The sequence below is a fragment of the Rhinolophus sinicus genome, chromosome 1 (assembly GCF_057876585.1).
Source record: "Rhinolophus sinicus isolate RSI-liver-muscle chromosome 1, RSI-T2T, whole genome shotgun sequence".
Lineage (NCBI taxonomy): Eukaryota > Metazoa > Chordata > Mammalia > Chiroptera > Rhinolophidae > Rhinolophus > Rhinolophus sinicus.
In genome coordinates this window covers 76,494,912-76,520,889 of record NC_142501.1, presented here as the reverse complement: position 1 = coordinate 76,520,889, position 25,978 = coordinate 76,494,912, and the positions used below count along the sequence as shown (strand labels likewise).

Here is a 25,978-nt window from a genome sequence, read left to right as displayed (position 1 = left end):
AAGTGGCCCAAGGAGCTTACCTCCTGTGTTCAGCAGCAAAGCAAGAAAAAGGATAGCATCTTGCCTGATTAGTTATGACCTTCTCCTGAACCTATTCTTTTAATTCAGATTTTAGCAGCTACATAAATTTAGTTCTCCAGTATGTTATGGCTAAGTCACAGAACCAAGGGTAATCTCAATTTTCCTGCACTGTTGAAGCCCTCCACCCATATGGCTCAGGGACACACCTGCGTCTGAACCAGCTGGGTTTGTGATGGTCACAGCGAAGACATACCCCATGGGACCCATGTAACGGGTTAGAAAAGAAGAATAAACTTATGATTAAATTATATTTACTTAAAGGACATTTTATTAAAGAAATTCTTACCTTCTCTAAAAAAAAACTCTATATAGTATTGTCAAATGCTTTTTGGGATATGCTTCAATGTCATCCCAAATCCCAGGAAGAAAAGGTCATTTGGCTTTTGGTAATAAGTATAAAGTGGGATAATTTTTTTCAACTTAAATTTCTAATGTACGTATAGTTGGTATACAATCTTATATTGTTTATATCAGTTTCAGGTGTACAGTATAATGATTCGATGTTTTTATGCCTTACAATGTGATCACCCACTAATTTTAGTAATCATCTGTCACAGTGCAAACTTCTCACAATATTATTGACTATATTCCCCTTCTCCTTTTCACCTGGCCCCCCATCCCCTCTAAAGTGGGTTAATTTTAACCACATAATGAGTAAAGTGTTTTTTTTAATTTGAGTACATTTAAATTGAGCCATTCTTCTTAGGGTTTATTCTGTATTTAATAAACATGGAAATTTGCTGGTGAATCTAAACAGAGATAAGTGTCAAATGAGAAGGACACGCTGCTTGTTATGTCTCATTAGTAACTTGCAAATTGACAGTTTCCTTTCATATCGCAGGAATGGAGGTGCAAAGCATTATTGGCCATTTATTTTATTTTGTTGGTGTACATGCTCGGTTGTACAGCATTAGAGTTTTAAACTGAGCATTCTTTGGCCCAATTTTTAGATACACCAAAAAGCTGGTGACAAGTCAATATTTCATGTACACTATTTAAAATGTATTCTTAATAATGAATACAATACTATTCTGACTTAGGGCTAGATTTAGTGTTTATAGCCATTCTACTTAAACTTTGGTTGTTCAAGTATAAGAGTATGTCTTTAAAAAGAGGACATTTAGTCACCTTATCAAAAGAAATTTGAGTAGCTTAAATCCCTTTCTATAATTTTACATTGCCTTTTCAAACATTGCCACTAGTCGAACAGGAAGTAAGCACTCACAGGAAGAAGAGGTTAGGAGCAAAGATGCTATGGATCTCATATATAGATCCAGGTCATCTATTAAAGTCTCATTAAGATTATATTCTTATTGAGAGCTCACAGTAACTGTACAAAGTCAGTACTACTACATTTTATAATTCCCAGGTCTCTCTGACTCTCAGGTCTATACCCATATTCTCTAACTGCTTGGTGCAGGAACGAAACATTTTATATAATCCCTTAGGGACCTTGCATTGAGGGATCTTAGATGGACAGGAAGAGAATAACAGGAGAAAGTGCCACCCTCTTATTATTTGCTTTTAAAATTATTTTGTCTTTAAGGTGTTAACACTTTTCTTCTACATTGTTATTCCTGTCACTTATTAAATTTTTTGACACTCTTTGTGCATAGGTAAAGCAACCACCACAATTATTGATGAAACCCTGCTAATGCCTTTATCACTGATCAATCCTTTCCTGCCGAAGAGGCAGTCTTTTGAGACCTTATCACACAGCTGTGTATCCCTCAGGGATCTGATTCTGCTTCTACTTACCTGTGTGTCCATATATGTCTTGCCATCCCCGCTGCCACCATTCCAGTCTAAGCTTCCACCATCTCTTGCCAAGGCCACTGCCATAGCCCTCTTCCTAACTGGTTCCCTATATAACTGATGCCCTATAACTAATGTCCCAAACAACAGTCATGGTGATATTGATAAAATATGAATCGGATCCTATCATTCTTCTGCCAAAAATTCTCCAATGGCTTTCTTTAGCAATTGAAACCACTTATGAAATATATGTACAAAATCTGGTTCCTGTTTACTTTTCAAACTTTGTCTCCTATCCAGCAGTGTGCTGGGAAATAGCACTTTCTGGTTTTTTGTAGGAGCTAATTGTTAAATAGCCAAGAATTTTGCAAGCCAGTGATATCATGTTGGTAACTTAAAGCAGGCCATGGTGGGAGGGTTTACATTACAGAAATCAGCAAATGTTACGAATCAGGGCTGGTTTGCTTTGTTTTGTCTATTTGTTTAGGAGAGCCGGTTGTTCACACCACTCACTGTTAGTGTTGCTGTCTGCCTCACTCACCGTGTTCCACTGACACTGCTTTTATTTATTCTTCTAACATGTAGGCTTGCTCTCCTCACTTCACCTTGAGGTCTTTGTCATTGTTCTTATTGTTTGGATGTTCTTTCTTTGAATGTTCTCATGACTGGCTCCTTGTCCACATTCAAGTCTCGAGACAAATGTCAACAACTTCTAAGAGAGGATTCCCATGACTACCTATCAAAGTACCACCATGTGTGACTCCAGTTTCTCTCTAACATCAACCTCATCCCTACAGCCTAGAGGAGTGCCTTTAAAGTCATGTGCTCTTATATCAGTTAGCTCGTATTCGGTCACACTCCATGGAAAACCAGATAGTAAAGCATGTATTTGTCTCATAGATGAGAATCACAGGTTTGCACAGGTCAAGCCCAGGACCACAGTTCAGTGATGACATCAAGGGCTAGGTCCCTTCTTCCTGAGCTACCTTTCTTAGCATGGAATGGTCATTTTCATAATCACAAAATGGCTCTTTCACCTGTGGGCACTTTAAGATGCTATAGCTGGCAAGAGAATGGGTAAAGAGGAAGGGTGCAAAGACCAAATTGCTGAAGGCATATGCCAGCAGTTTGTCCATTTAGAAAGCTCCCTGGAAGCCATACTCAGTGACATTACACTTACAACAACTTGGCCAAATTACAAAAAAAGCCTGGAAAGAGAAGTAAGTTTGCTTTCTAGCTTTAGTAATGGAAGAAAGATGCTACATTTTTAGATGGCTTTGGGGCAAATGATTCATACTGTTTGCACTAGTATCCAATATATTTTTATGGAATTAGTGAACAATGTGATTTAAGTGACCCAGCCCCATATTCATCCAAGTTCCAGATTTAAATGAGTCATGGATTCCATTTGGCAGTCTAATTGTCAATCAAGTTAATCAAAATTCATCGTTAATAAAAGAGAAAATGATAATTGGACCATTCCAGATCACTGAAAGTTCACCTCATTTAAGTTACAATATATTATTGTTGTTTCTGGTTACAGTATTCAACCTATTGTTAGAAAAATCTTTCCGCATTAAGTTATGTTACTATCATCAGGCCACTGATGATGATATGATCATTTTTTGATGATCAAAATGGGTTAGTGATATGAGCACATTGATTATGTCATAATAGATTGAAGGATTACCTCCTGGGATTTTGGGCATTGTTATGACTGTTTGCCTGAGCTCACAATAGTCCATGATGCTACACAGACGGTGCCAAAAAAATGTATACACATTTTAAAAAAGAAAAAAAACTGTAGTAAAATCATAATACAATGCACTACACTAACAATCATTTGGTTAATGCCATCTTTTGAGCAAACGTCATACTTCACATTGCTACCGTAATTTAATTCAACTTTGAAAAGTAATACATAGATAACATCTCTTAAAATGTGTACATTTTTTGCCACCCCTAGTATTTAAATAATAAATTTCCATATCTTTATTGTTTTATTCTGAATTCTTTTTCTGTGGCAGAATAGTGAAATAAATAGGAACATGAGCCCTGGAGTCAAACACATCTGGTTTTGAATCCTGGCCTATAGTTGTATAGCCTTGGGCCAGATAAGTCATCTTTCTGAAACTTAGTTGTTTTGTGTTTTGCATGTATGTGTTTTACTTTTCTTTACCTATACAATGGGAACAGCAGCAATCCTTTTATATACTTGTGAGAATTTTACAAGATGATTTAAATAAGACAAGTAGGCACTGAATAAATGATGGCCATTGACTCACTTTGTTCTGTATCACATATAAAATGATCAGTAACCTGTCAAGTGAATTTGTGAATCACTTCTTACATCTGAATCATCTGAGATGACTACTAAAAGAACAGAGTTTAAGGCTCTACCCTCAGCCTCTTAATTTTTTTAATTTTAATTTTTAGTAAATTTAGAGTTAAATTTTTATGTTGACTGCAATTTGAGAACCACTGCTTTCAGCCTTCATGCAAAGATTTGTTGATCAGATTAGCTTAACCTCTGTTAACAACCTTGAGAGAAGAAATCCTGAGTATGACTTTAAGAATATAGATCCCTGAGCCACATCTCAAATTATAGCCTAAATTCTAGAGGATATGGCCAAGATTCAAATCCTAACTCCAAAACTTACTAGCTCTTTTCTTGGAGAGGTAATTTTAACTCCATGGGTCTCATTTTCCTTTTTTGTAAAATGGGAATAATAATAGTATCTACCTCATAGTGCTGTTTAGAGAAGTAAAATGCTTAGATCAGTGCCATACTAAACATTGTATGTGACAACAATGAGTACTATAAGTAATATTGTTATTAGAATCCCAGGGTTATAGTTTAGTGATTACCAGAGGGAAGGGGGAGAAAGGTGGGAGATGAGGGTAAATGGGGTTAAATGCATGGTGATAGAAGGAGAACTGACTCTGGATGGTGAACACACAATGTGAGATATAGATGATGTAGTGCAGAATTGTACACTTGAAACCTATGTAACTTTACTAATAATTGTCACCCCAATAAATTTTAAATTAAAAAAAATAGTTAGAAATACAAAGAAAAAGAAAAAAAGCCCAGGTAGTTTTGGTGATCAGTGAGTGCCACCTGAGAGAGGTATACAGGCATCCCTCATTTTATTGCACTTCACTTGATTTCTCTTTACAAACATTGCTTTTTTTTTTTTTTTTTTGTACAAATTGAAGGCAAGCCCTTCCACCAGCAAAAAGATTATGACTCACTTTATTGTGATACTTGCTTTATTGCAGTGGTCTGGAACCAAACCCACAATATCTCTAAGAGATGCCTATATTGGTGAACAGGATAGGGGTCAATCTTTACTGAGGTAGGAAAGATTAAGATCTCAGCCTTTGACGAAGAAAGGCTGCAGAGCACAGAGCTGTTATAAAACTACTGAATGTTGAAGGGAAAAAAAAGCTGCTATAAGAAGGGTTGTGATTAGAATGAAAATAAAAGGCACAGAGTTTAGCGTCACTTAGATCCAGAGTCCAAATCCAGATCCCCGATTTTTTAATGAGATACTTCAATTCTCTACAAGCCTCAATTTTCTCATTGCATAATGTGAATATTTACTACCCCATTAGTTTATTAGAAGGATAAAATAGGTTAAAAAGATGTGAAGCTCTTATCATACAGTGAACCCTACTTCATAAACATTAAAGTTTACTGTTACTGTTGCTTTTAGAAATGAGGATTAACGTAATGCAATGTGTAAGAAAGTGAGGGGGCAAGGGTAATACCTAAGTATTTTGCTTAGATCATGGGATAAATGCTATGAACCTGAGAGCTGGCCGACAAGCGGAGCTGGTTTCAGGAAAAATTCTAAGATCTCCATGCAGTGCTTGTGTTTATCGGTCCCCCCACCAGTCTTTACCTAATATTCTTCCTAATCTGAGCTGTCTTAGAAAACCCAAACTTCTGTGTTAGTAACCAAATATGGCAGAATAGTTTCATAAAATAAGTGTGAGGAGATTCTGAGTAAGAATTTTAAGGGGACTCCTGAATGAACTGCACACACTTTATTGCAGTAGTTTTAAGAACAAGTATTTTTGCTGACTCAACGGCTTCTTTTGCTACTATTCAACCCAGGCCTTGCAGATTTCTGGTACTTTGACAGAACTAATGGGAATTAGACTGGAAACTCCAGTCTCATATCCAATTTATCACTTAACACCTCTCTACAGCACCAGCCAGGTCTGGGCTAGAGGGACCTGAACTGTCCCGCTTTTGGTTTTTAGACCTCTTTCGGCTGTTAGCAACTGCTGTATGCCCCATTACCTCACAGTGCTGGATTCCCTCAGTGGGTACCATCAAGTTTGTCCATGCTTCAGAGGGCACTGCTCCTTGGGTCTGTCTCTCTGATCAGGTAGGCCTGAAGGGCAGACAGATCACCACGTCACCACGTCCATTGCCTGGCAACCAGGAAGGAGATTCTAGTCTCCCATGGGAGCAGGCACCTCCCATGGCTACAGTTGGTTCTGTTACAACACTTCTCACTTAGTTAATGGAAGGGAAGCAAAAGACCTAGTTCTCTGTCCCACGTTAATGACTGAACAATTCCCCATGAATTTTCTTTCGTCTCATAATGACCTCTTAATAAGGCCTGGGCAATGCCGATGGTGTAATGTAGCAGGGCTGGCTCAGCTTTTAATAAGTCTTAATGGAGTGTGTCTGGTTTCCTTGATGGCTCCTTTTTGAAAAAATATTTCTCAGCCTTGCATGGTCATAGGAATTATCTGGAAGCTTTAAGAAAAAAAAAACTAATGACTGGATCCCACTTTTAGAGATTTTGATGTAATTAGCCTGGGGTAGCTGACTGGTTTAAAAACACCACAAGTTGATTTGAATGAGGAGACTTTGCTAAGGAAAACACTGTTTCAAAATGCGGGCGGTACCTAACAAGAATTACTTTTAACCATGGGCTTTTATCAATAATTCTGAGACTCCTAAAAGAATCCCGTTCAGTATCCTATTACACAGGCTATTAAAGAATAACAGAAGATGCAAGAGTTCCTGGAATGCTGGGGATGAAAGAAAACCGGAAGATCATTTTGTTCACTTTCTTTCCAAATGGCATCTTTGAACCAACAACTTCAGCATCACTTCAAGCATTTGTTTAAAAGGCAAATTCTTGAGCCTTATCTTTATACCTCTCTAAAGCGGAGTTGGGGGTTCAGGAACCTACATTTATTAATAAGTTCCCCCATGTTATTCTTGGGCTCATTCATGGTTTAAAACCACTAATCTGTACCAGACCTTCTCAACCCCACCCGCACATCAGAATCACATAGGGGCTGTAAAAATAGCCATGCCAACTTGACCAGTGGTTCCCAACTTTGGCTGCTTTAGTATCACATGAAGGGCTTTAAAAAACCCCGTGCCCAGACCCCACACAGATGCCAATCACATCGGAGTCTCTGGGGTGGGACCCAGGCATCGGCGGTTTTTAAAGCTCCCAGATGATACCAGTCTGCAGTCAAGGATGAGAACCACTGTTCTGAATATTCTGGTTTAATTTGTTTGGGTTGTGGGTGTCAGGCATTACTTTTTATATGTACCCTAGACAATTTTAATGTGTAGTCAAGGTTAAGAACTCCTGAATATTCAGGTTGGTGTCATTTTAAGCTTTCCTGACCTTCCCCCACTGTAGTCACTCATACCCGTTAGCCTATAGATTTACGCTTGCCTCCTTTCCCCAGATCAGACCACTGCCTTTCTGAGCTAGTCTCACTCATTAATCTGTTATTTATTCAACAAACATGTACGAAACACCTAATATTTGTCAAGTACTCTGCATTGAACTATAAGTACAAATAAGATTGTTTTTCCTGAAATCTCAAGAAGCTTATAGATTTGCAAGGTTAGAGGAAGGAGAGATACATACAAACAGGTGTAGCAGAGAGTAGTAATTATTACAATGGATGAGTGAACAAAACTGTATGAACACAGATATGAAAGCAACTAAATCTGCCTTGGTGAGTCAGGGAAGACATGTCTAAGGGGATGCTATTTAAGCCAAGCCTTCCCTATATGACCTAAAACACCCTTCATAATATGATTTCTCATAATATGATTCTTCATCTCTTGCTACTTTTGTCCTGGTTTCTACTTCAGCCATACTGAATTCCTCTCAGTTCTTTGAACCCACATTCTCCTGACAAGACTTCAATCTGTATTTATTTGCCTGGAACATTCTTCGCCTTTCCCCACCTGCACCTCCTACCTAGTACTCTGCTTAGCTGTTCCTTCCACAGAGAGGTCTTCCCTGACCTCCAGGATGATGATAAATGTCTTTGTTATGCATCTATGAACTAACTTGTAGCACTTCCTTTATTGGATACACCCACTTTGTTACATGTCTGTGACCCTTCAAACCTGTAAATGAAAGCAAGAGCAACCTGCTGTCTGCTTTACCACTGTGTGTCCCATGCATAACACGTTGCCTGGCACTACTGGATCAATGACTTAATCGCACTCCAGGAACAGGGGATGATATGTGCAAAGCCACAGAGGCATGGAATTCTGTGGCGTATCCTAGAATAACAAAAATTTGGGATGGCCAAAGTATAAGAGGGGCAGGAAGACATATCTATAGGTGAGTCAAAAGAGGTAGGTTGTTAAGGACCTTGTGTATAACCCTAAGTGGTCTGAACTTCACCCTATAGGCAGTGGGAAGCCAGAGAAGTTTCTATGTGGGGGAGTATAATAATGAGGACTATCATTTAGAACAGTCATTCTGGAAGCAGTGTGGAAGATGGATTGAAAAAGAGAAAAGATTAATTTAAAGAATAGTTAGCAACAGACGAACAAGACAAACAAATAAACAAACAAAACTCTTAGACACAGACAGCAGTTTAGTGGTTACTAGAAGGTAAAACAGGAGGGGGAGTGGTAGAAGATGGTAAAGGGGGTCAAATATATGGTGATGGAAGGAGAACTGATTCTGCGTGGTAAACATACAATGCAATATATAGGTGATATAGTATAGAAATGTACATTTGAAACCTATGTAATTTTACTAACTTATATCCCTCCATTAAATTTAATAAAGATAAGAAAGAAAGAAAAGGAAATGAAAGAAAATAAAAGGAGAGAGAAAAAAACCAACAGTTAGGAGGTGTTCCAGCTATGGATGAAAAATAATAAAGGTTTCCCTGAAGCAATGAAACATCGGGGCACCATTCAAAAGGCATTTTGAGATGTAGAATCTACAGCACTTGCTGACTAACTACCTGTGGGAGTGAATGTGAAAGATGATGCCATGACCTAACTTGGAAGACAGGCTAGGTGGGGATGCTATTAATGGAAATATGGAATATAGGAAGAGAAGAGCTAGTTTCAGGATTTAAAAAAATGAGCTCATTTTGAAATATGTTGAGAATTTCATGTACCCGTGGATGTCTACGTAGAGTCTTTTATGCAGTTAGAAATCATAAAATTCTTAGCTTGGTACCTTGTTGATTGTGGATATGGCTGTTATTGTCCAGTTAACTGTGTCGACTTCCAGTTTACGTCCAATAAGACAAACTTTTGGGACTGGCAACGTCATATTGATTTTTGCTTCTTTAGGCCACAATTTGCAATCAATTGGTAATACTTCAAGGGAAAAATCTTCATTTAAATCACTTATTGGTTATTTTCTTTAATTAGATATATGCACCTATGCCAATCTCACCTGAATTCTGAGGTGGTAACAATTTTACTTTAGGTAGCTACTGTGTTTCCCCAAAAATAAGACCTAACTGGAAAACAAGCCCTAGCATGATTTTTCAGGATGGCATCCCCTGAACATAAGCCCTAATGCATCTTTTGGACCAAAAATTAATATAAGACCCGGTGTTATTTTCAGGGAAACATGGTATATGGTATTATATTCCTTTCTCATTTGATTGTGAGTTCAAAAAGGAAGTTTGTCTTACTCTTCTTGTTAACCTTAGTGCCAGGTCTGATAGGAACACAAATTAGTGGACGGATGTATGTGTGTATGGATGGATGAATTTATAATCTGGGGGAGTAGACATGGAATACTTTCTGGAGCTGATCACTTAGGAATTGAAAACCTCTATTCTATACATATGTAGATGCCTAAGTGACTTTTCAGTGAGTTATTGACTATAGCAACAAAGGTAGAAGAGATCACCGTAAGTATTTTTAAAACAGCCTTTCATCATATCATTTTTCTCTTAGCAATACAAAACCAACCTGGGAATTTTAAAGCTATGGCTATAAAAGGCTATGTTTCTTGACACATGAGCCTTTGATGCTGTCAAGTGTAACCTTTGTGTTGTCGAGTGAAAGAGAAGCATTTAAATTAATTGTTATTGAAAATTCTTTTGCTTGGTACTGTCCTAGAAGCTGGTAGGTAGGTACAAGATTAGATTTTTATTTTAGGAAGATATATTTATGGACCACATGAAGAGGCTGGAGGAGAAGAAACGATTCCAGTTGGACAGAGGAGAGATGACGATGAAGGCCTGGCACCATGCAATGGCAGTTAAATAGCGAGAGCCAAGTCATTAATTAATTCATCAATATTTATGAACTGTATTATACCAGACTCTGGGGATGTAATGGTACCAAACCAGATAGGTTCTTACCCTCTTAGGAGTTTATAGATAAGTGGAAGGGATGTACATGCATATAACCAAATCCTTATATTAATAAATGTAAAATTGCAGATGTGATAAATGTGGTATGATTAAGGAAAAGTCACACTGAAAAAAAAAATCTCAGAGGTAAAATTTACAGGATTCATTTGGTTATTGGATACCAGAATAAATAAAAGACATGTTTCCTGCATTTCTTTTTCTGAAAAAATATTCAAACTTATTTGTATAACAGAAATAAGATACATGAAATGACATCAAAGATGTATTCAGTGACAAATTGTGTGGACCAGAATAAAATGACCTTTTACAAAAGATGAGATCAATAAGCTATGAATTGTAAGTTCTGATTTTGCAATTAATTCCACTTTTTATTGTCACCATTCAATTGGAGTGATGGTACTTTGCTGATGAAACACAATTTACTCTAAATTTCTCTCTCTCTCTCTCTCTCTCTCTCTCTCTCTCTCTCTCTCTCTCTCTCTCTCTCTCCATTTAGATGTTGCCAGAGCAATTGAATTACTGGAAAAACTACAGGAATCTGGAGAAGTACCAGTGCACAAGCTACAATCCCTTAAAAAAGTGCTTCAGAGTGAGTTTTGTACTGCTATCCGAGAGGTATGACACTAAGATTCTAATAATTATGTTCAGCCACATGTCTCCTGAATAGAAAACATGTCTTTTCCTCACCAACAGTTGAAATAGTTAAGATTAGAATTACATCTTAGATTTCTCTTTTTAGCTTCTTGGACAGATGATAAAATATAATTTAGTCTGCTACATTCTTAAATTAGATCCAGTCAAGATTTATACATTCATATAAACCAAATGTTGATCTTATGGTACCAATGAAGTAACTGCCTCAGAAGGTAACTATTACATGTAGTCTAAACTATTTGTTATCACATGGAGTCATCTGGATATTCAGTTAGAAATAGGATTAATGAGGGCTTAGATTTTCTTAAAAGAACATTCGACTCAATCTTTCACAGGTAAATCTGAAAGCGTAACCTCGTACTGACTATTGCTATATTCAAAATTTACTATCTAGTGCAATAATGGAAAATCTCTGAACAGGCTGATAGGCCCTTCTAACCAATCTTTGTAATGCTTTCCTTGCTAATGATGCTAAGATACTGAAGGTGAAACAAGTGTACAGTAATGACCATTTGAAATTTGTATTGACTTGTGATGGAATTGACTTGCCAACTAATGAATTTAATTGGTTACAAGAGAGTTCACTTGAGAGATATATGTTATGCTGTTTTTGAATAAAATAATAAGCTCATTCTTCCTTTCCTATCAGGTACTAAGTCATAATTCATTAATTAGAACCATAGGACATATCTGCCTTGCTAGAAGTTACCAGTAATTAATTACCTACTGTCATCCTCCCCTAAGAGTTGAACCCAATGACTACCGGGAAAGGTTGTTATAGCAGAGGGTATATGCTTCTTGAGGAATGCTTGCATCAACCTCCCTCTTTGCAACTCTACTTGTGGCTAATATACATTCCTTTGCCTCAATTATGCTAGTTTATGAGTAGTTATTAGGTGGGCAAGACCCAGGTAATTAAGGCGGAGAGACACACAAAACCTCTCTCACTACAAATTTAAACTGTAGCCTACCCAGTGCAGTTACAATTTGGATTTTGCTGAGATTTGATTTAGACTACTTATGCTAAATCTTTGCCAGGTGAATTTGCTCACTATTTAGTTTTTGTTTACAATGAATACAGCTTGAATAAATAACCAAAATTGTATCTCCAAGTTTTAACTTCTGAATTTGACCAAAGGCTGCAACGAAATTTCTCCAAATGTGTGAATTCTCAGCCAGTGGCTGCTCAGTGGAAAGGTTTAAGAAATATGGAAACCCCATGAGACACCTCTTGGTTAAATGCCTGTATTCATTTTGTAGACCAAGGTTAAATCTCCTATACACCCTTTCTTCCTTCACATTGTGCTACTCCCCTGAGATTTGGTGGCCGACTTTTCATTTTTAGGCATTCTATCATTTCTTCTAGTTTCCATAGAACCAACTAAAAAATAGGGCGCATCAAATATATATATTTGCTCACTGGGAATTTGGCTTGTGATCAATGCAAAAACTTTACCTTCATGGAATTTATATTCCAGTGTGAAAATGATGTTAAACAAATATGCAATACAATGTCAGAGAGTGACAAAACTATGTAGAGAGAGATAAATAAATAAAGAGATAAATAAAGCAGGATTAGGGGAGTGGGAGTAAGGCACTATTAAGTTAGGGTGACAAGAAAATAACCTACTTGAAGTAATGGAACAAGTCACAAAAAATGAGGTATAGCATTTCAGGCACAGGAAATCACAATGCACAAACCCAGAGGCAGGAATGGTCTTAGTCCAAGGGAAGGGACATCCCAAAAGGCAGAATGTCTGTAGTGATATAAGCAAGGTAGACTTCCTAGAAGCAGCCAAAGAGCACATCACATAAGGCCTCATAGGCTATGGTAAGAACTTTGGATTTCATTCTACACATGATAAGAAGCCCTTGGAGAGTTTTAACCTGACTGAATTAGATTTAAAGGTCTCTCTGACTGCTGTGAAAATACAAGTATGTGTACAAGAGTAGAAACAAAAAAGTTCAGTAATAAAGTAAATAATGAGTAGATCAGGTGAGAGATAAGATGACACCAACATGGATGAAGGTGGTGGCAACAGTGCCAGTAGTAGGAAGTTGTCAGATGCGACATGTATTTTTTGAGAGTAAAGTAAGCAGGAATTATTGATGTATTGGCTGTAAGGATGACAGAGACATCTCAATCGATTCTTAGTTTGGGCTTGAACAACTGGATGAATAGGGATATAATGAGATGGACTCTTTAGTAGGGATCAGGTTTGGAGAAGACTATATAAGAGTTCTGTTGGGGATATAATAAATCGATGATGTTTCCCAGACATCCAAGTAGAGATATCTAACAGGCACCAAAGTCTGTAGCTTGGGGAAAGGTTGGTTCTGGAGACATAAATGTGGTATAAATATCTGTTCAAACAAACACACAGGCCTTTATATTTAAACAGTTTTTTTTTAGAAAACAGAGAATGAGAGTAAAAAAGAAAATAAACATGAAGACATTTATAGAAATTATGGGTTCCGGGCAAGGTGGCTGAGTAGGCAAACGCTATGCTTACTGCCTCACATGACCACATTAAAATGACAACTAAATTATAGAACAATCAACCTGGATAACCATCTGAAGACTAGCTGAACAGAACTCCTACAACTAAGGATATAAAGAAGAGGTCACGTGGAGACTGATAGGAAGGGTGGAGATGATGAAACAGGCTGGCTCCACACCTACCTGTGGTTGTTGAGCATCGTGAGGGCTATCTCAGTGTTGGAGGAGTGAGGGGCTCCAGGGCCACACTGGGATCCCCAGCCCAGGGTTCCAGAGCTGGGAAGAAGAGTCCCCACAACATCTGACTGTGAAAATCATTAGGAATTCTACCTGACTGAGTGAGACTGAAGCCTGCTGGACAGCTAGACATCCTCTCAAAGGGCCCACACACATACTCACTCACGCACAGGCACTCACTCTGGGCTCCAGTGGAGGGATGGCAACTCCAGAGGTGCCAGAGACATACATCAAGTTATGTGGCTTCAGGGTTAGGGCTAGAGGGACAGCCACTGTTGTCCTTTGCTGAGTCCTCCTCCCATGTAGACTATAGGTGAGCAACATTTTTCCCATGTTAAGCCCTCCCCCACACAGCCAAGTCTGAAACTACATTGGCCTGGTGAACTCTGTTTCTCTTCCACTCCAGTGACTCCCTGGGACCCCACCCAGCCCAACTAGAGAACCACTGGAGGCCCTTTTGGTACCAGGCAACTATCCCCAACTATCCCCAATGCTACAGTATTTCCTGGACACATCTTGGGGTTCTGAGGGCCCAAGGAAGGTGGCGACTATCCTCCATGTTCTCTGGGATACCTTGAGACAAATAAAAATGAAAACATGACCCAAAATATATGGGATACAGCAAAAGCAGCCCTAAGAGGGAAATTCATAGCAATACACACCTACCTCAAGAAACAAGGAAAATCTCAAACAATCTAACCTTACACTTAAAGGAACTAGAAAAAGAACAGCAAATAAAGACGAAAGTGAGTAGAAGGAAGGAAATAATAAAGATCAGAGTGGAAATAAATGAAATAGCATCTTAACCAAAACAATACAAAAGATCAATGAAACCAAGATATGGTTCTTTGAAAGATAAACAAAACTAATAAACCTTTAACTAGACTCACCAAGGAAAAAAGAGAGAAGACCCAAATAAATAAAGAATGAAAGAGGAGAATTGACAAAAGACACCACAGAAATACAAAGAATTACAAGAAAATACTATGATCAATTTTATGCCAACAAATTGGACAGTCTAGAAGAAATGGATAAATTCCTAGAAACACAATATTTCAAGAGTGAATCAAGAGGAAACAGAAAATCTGAACCAACTGATTACTATTAATGAAATCAAATCAGTAATCAACAAGATCCCAACAAACAAAAGTCCTGGACTGGGTGGCTTCCCAGGTGAATTTTACTAAACATTCAAACACGAATTAACAGCTATTCTCAAACTTTTCCAAAATTCAAAAGGAGGGAAGGCTCCCAAGCTCATTCTATGAGAAGGCCACCATTACCCTGATTCCAAAACCAGGCAAAGACATTACAAAAAAGGAAAATTATAGGCAAATTTCCCTGATGAACATAGATGCAAAAAATCTTCAACAAAATATTAGCAAATTAGATTTTAAAATATATTAAAAAGATCATACACCATGGATCCAGTGGGATTTATTACTGGGATGCAATATTAGTTCATTATCTACAAATCAATTGATATGATACATTACATAAGCAAAATGAAAGATAAAAATCATATGATCGTATCAATAGTTGCAAAAAGAAAAAAGAAGAAAAAAAGCATTTGACAAAATCCAGCACCCATTTATGATTTAAAACAAAAACAAAAACAAAAACAAAAAAAACTCAGCAAAGTGGGAATAGAGGGAACATACATCAACCTAATAAAGACCATATATCATACTAACATCATACTCAGTGGAGAAAAGCTAAGAGTTTTCCTTAAGATCAGGATAAAGAAAAGAATGTCCACTTGCACCACTTTTATTCAACATAGAATTGGAAATCCTCGCCGTAGTAATCAGACAAGAAAACGAAATAAAAGTCACCCAGATTGGAAAGGAAGAAGTTAAACTGTCATTATTTACAGATGACATAATACTATATAGAGAGAACCCCAAAGATTCCACCAAAAAGATATTAGAACTGATAAATGAATTCAATAAACTAGCAGGACACAAATTTCATATTCAGAAATTGGTTGCATTTTTATACACCAACTATCAAAAAAAGAAATTAAAGGATTTTCAGTCAAGATGGCAGAGTAGGTGAATGCTGTGTTCATCTCTCAGTACCACATCAATTACAACTAAACCACAGAACAACCATTATTGAGAATCACCTGAAGCCTAGCTGAACTAAAGTCCTACAACTACAGATATATAGAAGAAGCTACCTTGAAACTGGTAGGAGGGGCAGAGACCTGGGGCTGGCCCCACACTGGCATGTGACCATTACAAATCAGGAGCAATATTTCAGCTGTTGAGGTGCCCACCTGAGGAGTGAGGGGTCCAAGCTCCTCCCCAGCACAGGTTTTCAGTACCAGGGAGAGAAGTCCCCATAACTTCTGGCTGTGAAAACCAGCAAAGATTGTGTCTGAGTGAAGCAGAGGGCAGCTGTATTCCCACATGCTCCTCTTAAAGGGTCCCTACGCAGACTTATTCACTGACGGACTCAAATACTCTGAGATCCATCACTGGGGCAGCAGCTCAAAAGGTGCCAGGGACATATGGGGAGGAACTGAATTGTCTGGCTTCAGAAAGAAGGCTGGAGGGGCAGCTTCTCCTGGACAAAGAAGCTGGCAGAAGCCATATTTCTTTGTTGAGCCCTCCCCCTCCCTGCATACAGACAGAAATATTTTAGTAAATAAAATCAACCTGGCTGTCACCTTTCCTTTGCTCCACGCTAGTTGCTCCACCCTAGTGATTCTCTGAGACCATGCCCCACCCAAATTTTGCACACACCCAAGCTGCTTCCAGTGGCTTTTCTGTATAAATGGCTTGCCTTGACTCATGCTGTGGACTTTTCTAAAATCTTTCAAAGGTTCACAAAGCCCAAACAAGCAGCATCTGGTTTTGGCATGTCCTGGACCTCTGTCTGAGCAACTCTAAGCCCACCACTAGTGACAGCCAACCTTGGTTTGTGGCTTGACGTCTCAAGGTACCTCCAATCACAGTGCAGGCAGCAGCCATCTCTGGATTGGTTTGTGGCTCATGCCACGTGGACCTGGGCAGGACAGAATGTGGCAGAACTTGGCCTGTGGTGGGTCCAAGATATGGAAGCAGCCTAAGTGCCCATCAATGCACTATTGGATAAAGGAGAGGTGATACATATATACAATGGAATATTACTCTGCCATAAAAAATGAAATCTTACTATTTGCAACAAAATGGATGGACCTAAGGGTATTATGCTAAGTGAAATAAGTCAGAGAAAGACAAATACCATATGATCTCACTTATATGTGGAATCTAAAAAACAAAATAAACAAAAGAAAAACAGACTCTTAGATACAGATAACAAACTCATTGTTACCAGATAAGAGGGGTAGGGCTGGATGAAAAAGGTGAAGGTATTAAGTACAAATTGGTAGTTACAGCAGTCATGGGGATGTAAATATAGCATGGGGAACACAGTGAATAATATTGTAATAACTATGTGTGTTGCCAGGTTGGTACCAGAGTAATCAGGGGTCACTTCATAAATTATATGAATGTCTAACCACTATGCTGTACATCTGAAACTAATATTAAATAACACTGAATGTCAACTGTAATTGAAAAATAAAAATAAGTAAATTAAAAAAAGAAAAATGGATTTGCAACTGAGAGGCAAAAACAAAAAAAAAACTTAAAGGGATATTTTTAAGAAGAAAAAAGATAAGAAATATTAATAAAATGGCAATAACTACATATCTATCAACAATTACTTTAAATGTAAATGGATTAAATACTCTAATCAAAAGACATAGGATGGTTGAATGGGTAAGAAAACAAGATCTTTGAGTATGTTGCCTGTAAGAGACTCACTTTACTGACAGATACACAAAGACTGAGAGAAAAGTAATGGAAAAAGATATTTCATTAAAATGTAAAAAAAAAAAAAAAAAAAAGCTGGGGTAGCAATAGTTATACCAGGCAAAATAAAATAGACTTTAAAACAAGAGACAAAGAAAAGGACCTAATAGATCTCACTGCTGGGTATTTATTTGAAGAAGCCCAAAATGTTAATTCAAAGGGAGATGTGTATCCATATGTTCATGGCAACATTATTTACAATAGCCAAGATGTGGAGGCAGCCTGTGTATCTATCAACGGATGGATAACAAAGAGGTGGTACATATATGCCATGGAATATTACTCAGCCATAAAAAACAATGAAGTCTTGCCATCTACAACAACATGGATGGAACTACAGGGTATTGTATTGAGTGGAGTAAGTAGACAGAAAAAGACAGATGCAATGTGATTTCACTTATATTAATATATGGTACCTAAAGAACAAAATAAACAAACAAACAAAACAGAAACAAACTCAGATACACAGAACATTTAAGGGTTGCCAGAAAGGGGTTTGGAGGGATGGATGAAAAAGGGGAAGGGATTAAGAAATACAATTGGTAGTTACAAAATAGTCATGGGGATGTAGGGTATAACATAGGGAATATAGTTAATAACATTGTAATAACTATGTATGGTGTCAGATAGGTACTAGATTTATTGGAGTGATCACTCCGTAAGTTATATAAATGTTTAATCACTATGTTGTACACCTGAAACTAATATGATAATGTATGTCAACTGTAACAGAAAAATGAAAATTATTTGAAAATGTAAAAAAAAATTATGAGTATATCTTACAAATTCTGTCTATCTGTGGTAGTGTGGTTTGTGTATCAAGTGTGGTCCTTGGAAATCTATAACTGAACTATAGGCAATCCAACAATGTCAGAGGGAAACATGGTGAACTAATTTGTCTACCTTACATTTTATAAATTTGGACTAATAAGATTAATTTTATGGTCATAGTATTGTCCTTATAATAATTTTGTTGTTAAAGGCAATGCCTGTTGCACAGAAATTATTTGGTCACCTAGTCTCGACTAACATTTCACACCAGTTGTGTGGTATTGTTTATATTTGTTAAGTTTGGAATTTTCTTCATTATTCTTACTGTGTCACTTTGCATTAACTGTGGGAAGTAATGGTAAAAATAGCGATATTTATACAACAATTCTGAATCATAAAATTATATTATGAATCCATCTAGTGGAAAGTTCTTCAGTAAAAACATAAATATGAATGCATGCTGCCAGAGAGGTGAATCCTCAGGCCAGTAAAGAGAAGTGTAACTAGGAAGTGTGATGTACAATGGTGAATGTCTGAAAAATAAATTTTGTTGATCCAAGAATCTTTTCACTCCTGATTTCTTGGATACTGACTGTAATGCTGGCATGAAACCATTGAAGTTTTGGTTTCTTACTCAAATAATATTGCTTAGGGTCTCTGTGGTTAAATTATTTGAATTTTTCAGAAATATTGTCTAGTTAATAATCTCCATTGTGAAAGTTAGGAATTTTGTCATGACAGGTCTGGGGAAGAGAACAAGAACTAGAGTGGCATTATTCTTAGTTGCATTCTCCAATGCAAAAATAGGTACAGGTCAGGCCATTGCCAACAAGACTTAAAACCCAAAAGAAAGTAGGGCAATCTATTGCCATTTTTGTTAATTGCCTTACAGAAGTATAACAGTAGTTATTGTTACATGTTGAGGCAATCCCATATTTTGTTTTACATTTGGATGAAACTACTGAATCAGCTCTTGGCATATGTGCAGCACTCACATGGGGAAAATAGTTTAATGAAATTTTATTTTGTTTTTTACTGAAAATAGGTGATTAAAAGAGATTAGATATTTTCTCTCCTTAACCATTTTTCTTTAATCTATAAGACAAACAGAAAAAATTTTGTTCAGATAAGCACTGAAGCAAGACCATTTATGCATACAACTAAGAAAGGCATTTATCTATTAATGTTACACTTGAATGTCAATGCACACACAGCTTTATTCACAGAATACAGGTAATAGTGGGCATTACTTACCTTGATTGTCATTTACTGCTGAAAGAGCTTGAAAGGACCTACCATGTTTCCCCAAAAATAAGACCGGGTCTTATGTTAATTTTTGCTCCAAAAGACGCATTAGGGCTTATGTTCAGGGGATGTCATCCTGAAAAGTCATGCATGCTACAGCTTATTTTCCGGTTAGGTCTTATTATCAGTTAGTAATTAAATGGCACCTATTCTGTGCAAGTAATTTCAGAGAACATAGCAGATAAATGGGCTGACACATGATGCTGCTTTTCCATAGTGAGAGGTGCTGACTGACAAGAGAAAGTTCCACAAATTTTTTAATGAAAGTTAAAGTTATATATATATTATATAGTAGAATATAGTTAAAGTAATATATATATATTATATAGTAGTATATATATACACTAGTGTGTGTGTGTATATATATATATATATACTACTATGTATATACTAAAGTTAAAGTAATATATATATTATATAGTAGTATATACATACTACTGATATATATATGTGTGTGTGTGTATATATATATGTGTGTGTATATATATATATATATATATATATATATATATATATATTACTGATAATCCCAGTAAAGACCATTTCTGTGATTTTTAAGTAGTTTCCTCAAGGTTTTGTTCATTACTGTATTAAATAGCTTGAATGACCTAAATGTATACATTAAATATAAGAGGATATAAGGGTTGAAATATGAGGATTATAAAATGTTGATTTTGGATAAAATAATTTCCTAAGAGAATTGCTCTATTGCCAAGAGATGGACTTTTTCCTGACATTTCATAGTCTTTGTGCCTCAGAGAAAGAAATCAATAGTAAATGAGTGGTCATATTTTATGAGGACATCCAATTTCAGCAACAGAATACAAGTAAATTATTTTTGAACTGAAATGATAAACAGAATTAGCAATTTACTATCATTATCTTCCAAGTTTTCAAAACATTCAGGCTTCCTGCTTTCCTGGTGTGCAATGTGCTGCCAAGAGTGGACTCTGCTGAGGACTTACTCCCACATTAAAGACTGTCATGTGCATGTTTGAACCAAAAATACAGAACCGAATGACACAGTCACCAAAAACGGACTTCTTTGATCCATCACTAGATGTTGTATATTAGTATTTCTAATGTAATAGAACTGCAGAATAAGGATATAAACCAACTCTACATGGAATCCATCATTCTGTGATACTCAGTAGGATTGTTGAAAACTATTCCAGCTCTCTTTGCCTTCCTAGCACATGTTACAATAGGATTTCTCCATTCTCCTTAAAGCTAGATGTGATCATGACAGCTGCTTTGGCTAAGGAAACGTGACTTTGCCTAAGGAAGTCATGTGTGCAACTTTCTCATAGAAGCTTTTGTGTCATTGCAGGATTTGCTACTTTTTTTTACAAATGATCAATCAGCTCGCATTACAGAGTGAGAGAATGAGAACTATAGGCTTTAGCCAATCTGTCATGGACATGTAGCCTGAACTAAAATAAATGTTTGTTATTCTAAGCCTACAAGATATTTGGGTTATTATACCACAGCATAACTGAAGCTGTCCTGACTGATAATATGCTATCATCAAGCCAAATTTGCCTTGGATGAAGGGCATAAGCTGTATTAACCTTTTAACTGCTATAAAACAAAATTATTTTTTAAAAACTATGTTGTATTTTTAGTAAGCTGTGATAAGTATTTTTAAAACTATGTGAAACTGGTAACCAATACAGGTACCCATGCCCATTAGGTGGTTCATAATTTTTTTTAATTTTGAGATGCTTGGGTCATAGATTTTGTTTGTGTCTAGATTATCTCCATATGCTCCCATTCGCAATTTTTTCTTCCTGAGCCGCCACACTTTAAGAAAGATTATTGACTGTATGGAGTGGATTTGAAGTAAAGGAAGTATAGGAAGGAATCTGGAAACCTGTCATAGGATGAGAAATGAAGGACTTGGTGATATTTAGCCATAAAAAGAGAAAAATAATGTATAACATAATAATTGTTATTTACTATTTGGTAGGATAAAGGGAAAGGGAGGTAACCATGCTAGACCACTGGATGATAAAGAGAAGAACGCAAATCACTAAAGATACTTATCAATACCCACCTCACCTGTAATGAACGAAGTTCCTATAACAACAGTACAAGTTAGATGGTCGTATTTCAGATCAGTTTGGAACAAGACTTTTTAACTTAAGGTCGTTTATAGGCTTCATACCATAGGTGAAGAGCAAATACACACACACGCGCACACACACACACACACACACACACACACGAGGTCTGACAATTAGGTTTGTGAACTTGTTGCAACGATGTTGCTAACCTTTTTTGATATCAGAGGGATTATTCATTATGAATTTGTACCAACTGAACAAACAATTAACCACATTTACTATTTGAAAGTGCTGAAAAGGCTGCGTGAAAAAGTTAGACGACCTGAACTTTTTGCCAACAATTCATGACTCTTGCATCACGACAATGCACCAGCTCACACGGCACTGTCTGTGAGGGAGTTTTTAGCCAGTAAACAAATAACTGTATTGGAACACCCTCCCTACTCACAATAATCTGGCCCCCAAAGACTTCTTTCTTTACCTGAAGATAGAGAAAATATTGAAAGGAAGACATTTTGATGACATTCAGGACATCAAGGGTAATACGACAACAGCTCTGATGGCCATTCCAGAAAAAGCGTTCCAAAATTGCTTTGAAGGGTGGCCTAGTTGCTGGCGTTGGTGTATAGCTTCTCAATGGGAGTACTTCAAATGTGACCATAGTGATATTCAGCAATGAGGTATGTAGCACTTTTTCTAGGATGAGTTTGCAAGCTTAATTGTCCAACCTCATATATTATAGTTGCTTTTACATACATTCTTATATATGTATGTGAGAACAAATATAAATTTGTTTTCTTCCCTTTGTGTGGACAAAAAAATTTGTGGTGAAATTTTAAAAATATTTTTTAATATTTTACAACATGGATATGTTGGCATGAATCTATTATGTTAAATTATCATCCTTGTTATATAATACAATAGCATTCATCAGAATTAGCAGTAATATACCTGACATTATGTTTACGTATATCTCTTTCTATCATATAGAACTTAGCTTAAGTTGGGAGGTGACATAGAAAAGAAAGCTTGATGGCTCTTACATTTCCTTTGATTTTGTTTGTATTCCTAAATGTGATAGGAAACAAAAGCCATACTGTTTCTTGTGTGCTAAGTTTCCTGCCAACAAGAGCATGAAGTCAAGAAAGCTTATTCTGAGCATCTTGAAAATATATCATACAACACAGAATTTATATTTTCTGGAGAAAAAGTCTAAATTTTAAAAAGTGGAAATTTATCATAACTTGCATTTACCCCAGTGTGTCTTGATGCTTCCAAGCAAAAAATACCATAAATAATTGGAGAAAGCTTGATTAAATCCTGCACCTTAGAAACGTTTGAACTGGTTGGCTGCTCAGAAAACAACAACAAAAAAAGAGTGTCTCTGTTCACTTGATATAACCAACTTCTGAACTCTGACATTTTGCTAATATGTGAAATATTAGCAAATAACAGCTGTGCCATTCCCACTTAGCATGCAATTAGGTGAACACTATGATTGTTTCAGTAAAACTCTGACTTTTATCTACCATGTGAATGCAGATTTGTGTGTGTGTGGGGAGAGAGAGAGAGAGAGAGAGAGAGAGAGAGAGAGAGAGAGAGAGAGACAGAGACAGAGACAGAGAGACAGAGAGACAGAGAGAGACAGAGACAGAGAGACACCCCATGGATACTTTAAAGGCCAAGTTGTTCCAGCAGTGAAGTTTCTTTGTCAAGCAAAACTCCTAATGGAAGAAAAATCTTGGTACTGTATGTACATGTGAAGTACAAATGGAGTTTCTGGGTCCAACATGCAGCTTTTGGTGAAGAAGACAGAAGTTCTACTTTTCATAGGTGTATTACTTTTGACATCAGCATACTTTAGTGTCAAATACTCTGACAATCATCCTAAACGATGCCTTGCCTGCTCCATGAATAATGGTCCAGTAATTTTACAGCCATAGCTTGGAATGTATATTTTCAAGTTTTTATTTGGATATGGAGCAAAATATGTTCTTTTTATTATCAAAAGTTTTCTGGACTTTCCAGAGGACAAATTTAATGCAAGTGGTTGAACTTGGATCAGAAATTTCACTCTACTTTTTAAGTAAAGGATTGCTTGTATCTCAGAACAGTTTAAGGAGAGAGATTTATTAGTGGCTAGACTTTCTTGTAGATGTTAGGCCATAAGCAGGAGGCTAGTGGTTAGAGTCTAGATTCACTCATCTTGTAGAGTGGCCACTGGAAACACCTGGCATTTTGGAGAGAGAGATTAGAGCTGAAAATTTGTGACCTTTCCAGTTCTGAAAGAAGGATATCTGTGAGGGAAAAGGAGTTGGAAAGGAAGAAGCTTTTTCAGTTATCCATGACAAAGATGTACAACAACTGGAAAGACTGTAAAACTCTTTTAAACATTACTTCTGCTTAGATGATTTCAAATTGAAAAAAAGAATCAATGGCTGCATTGTTGATGTCAGCCTTTCCAAAAATAACTTCATTTCACTTGAGGACAAAGGATTTGGTAGAACCTGAATTCAACTTGAAGTGTCTTGGAGAAAGCCCAGATGTCTTGACACAAGTCTACTCTGCTTTGATAGGGAATTTCATTCTGTTTGCAATTGAAAGAAATGTGAGCTTCAACTTAGAACACTTGCTGTTATTAACGTAGACTCAAAATGTATTGAATACTAAAAATGAAGTTAATATTTTCATGTAAAAGATAACGACAAAGTTTAATTTCTTCCAAACTATATAAAACATCCTTTTCATTGAAATATATTTTAATCAGACGCAGAGTTTTCTTATATGATTTGGTTAATTTGGAATTTTTATTTCCAGGAAGCAATCATTAATTTTTACAAAAAAGAGTCAAATAATTTTCCTTTGTAATATGTGAAACAATTCAATGTCGAAGGCAAAAAAAAAAGCCATGAATATTTAGACACACGTGTATTTGTCCTGGGATAACACGATAACTTTATTAGATTCTCAAAAGGGTCTGTAATATCTCCTTCCATCTCCACCTTCACCCCAACCCCCAAATGGAAGGCCAGGGATTCTGGTGTTGGCTGAGAAAGAATACTTGAATAGTTGGTTTCTATTGCTAAGATCCTCCCAAGTATATGAATCTATTGTTACATAGCAAGTAATCTGTTTTTTTTTTCACATAGATTACATGGAATTATGTAAGTCTGAGCGTATATAGATGGCAGGAGTATGTGACTATGTGTGACTATATAAATGGGGTAGGGAAGACAGATAGTAAATATTTTCAAACTGATAAAATAATAAATAATAAATGTACTCATTTTATTGAATTTTTGGAGAAAATAATCTATAATTTTTATGACAAAAAAATTGCAAAAACAGAATGACTACATAACTCACTGTAAACAGAATTTTTAAACTATATAGTTCTACTTCTACAGCTTTCTCAGAGAAAAGACACAATTTTAACAATGTGAGGAGTGTTTATAACATCAACATGTAACTTTCTGTTAGCAAGAACAGGGTGTATGTGGCAGGAGCCATCGCAAATTATAACTATACTAATGGGTCATTGATCTTAAAGATATATAAATAGACTCTCACAAATAGTCTGAAATGACCCTGAAGGTCTTAGCATCATTGTTGGGTAAACAGTCAGTTCAAGTTTTTCTGTTTGCTATTAAAAAGATAAACGGAACATATTTCTAGAAACTTGTAATTACATGTACTTACATAGTAGTTCAAAATAATACAGTACTCAGAGTTGTATTTTGAATATAAAGTGAACATTCTGTCTTCTGTTGAGCTCATAGGATTGGAAATCAGAACTTCTATTTTTGGCACCATGCATCAGAACTGTGTTTTTGTTTTTGTTTTTTTCCCTCCAGTGAACAAGTCATTTAACCTTTTCTTGCTTCAGTATTGGCAATGTCTGTGGAGACAAATCCATTTGCACAAACCATCTAAAATGAATGGTAAATTACAAATTGGCTTTTTTTTTTCATTAAAATTTATTGAGCTGACAATGGTTAGTAAAATTACATAGGTTTCAAGTGTACAATTCTGTAATATATCACCTATATATCACATTATGTATTTACCATTCAGAGCCAGTTCTCCAAATTGGCATTTTTAAC

The 25,978-nt window shown here is 36.5% G+C and overlaps 1 protein-coding gene across 1 annotated transcript in view; it reads left to right on the top strand.

Annotated features, from left to right (window-relative positions):
* The window catches only part of LIN7A (lin-7 cell polarity scaffold A), a 159,654-nt gene that overhangs the window by 37,222 nt on the left and 96,454 nt on the right, over positions 1–25,978 (top strand). The window contains exon 2 of the mRNA XM_019751288.3: positions 10,976–11,094. Coding sequence (XP_019606847.1) covers positions 10,976–11,094 — 119 coding nt within the window. The remainder of the gene's footprint in view (positions 1–10,975; positions 11,095–25,978) is intronic.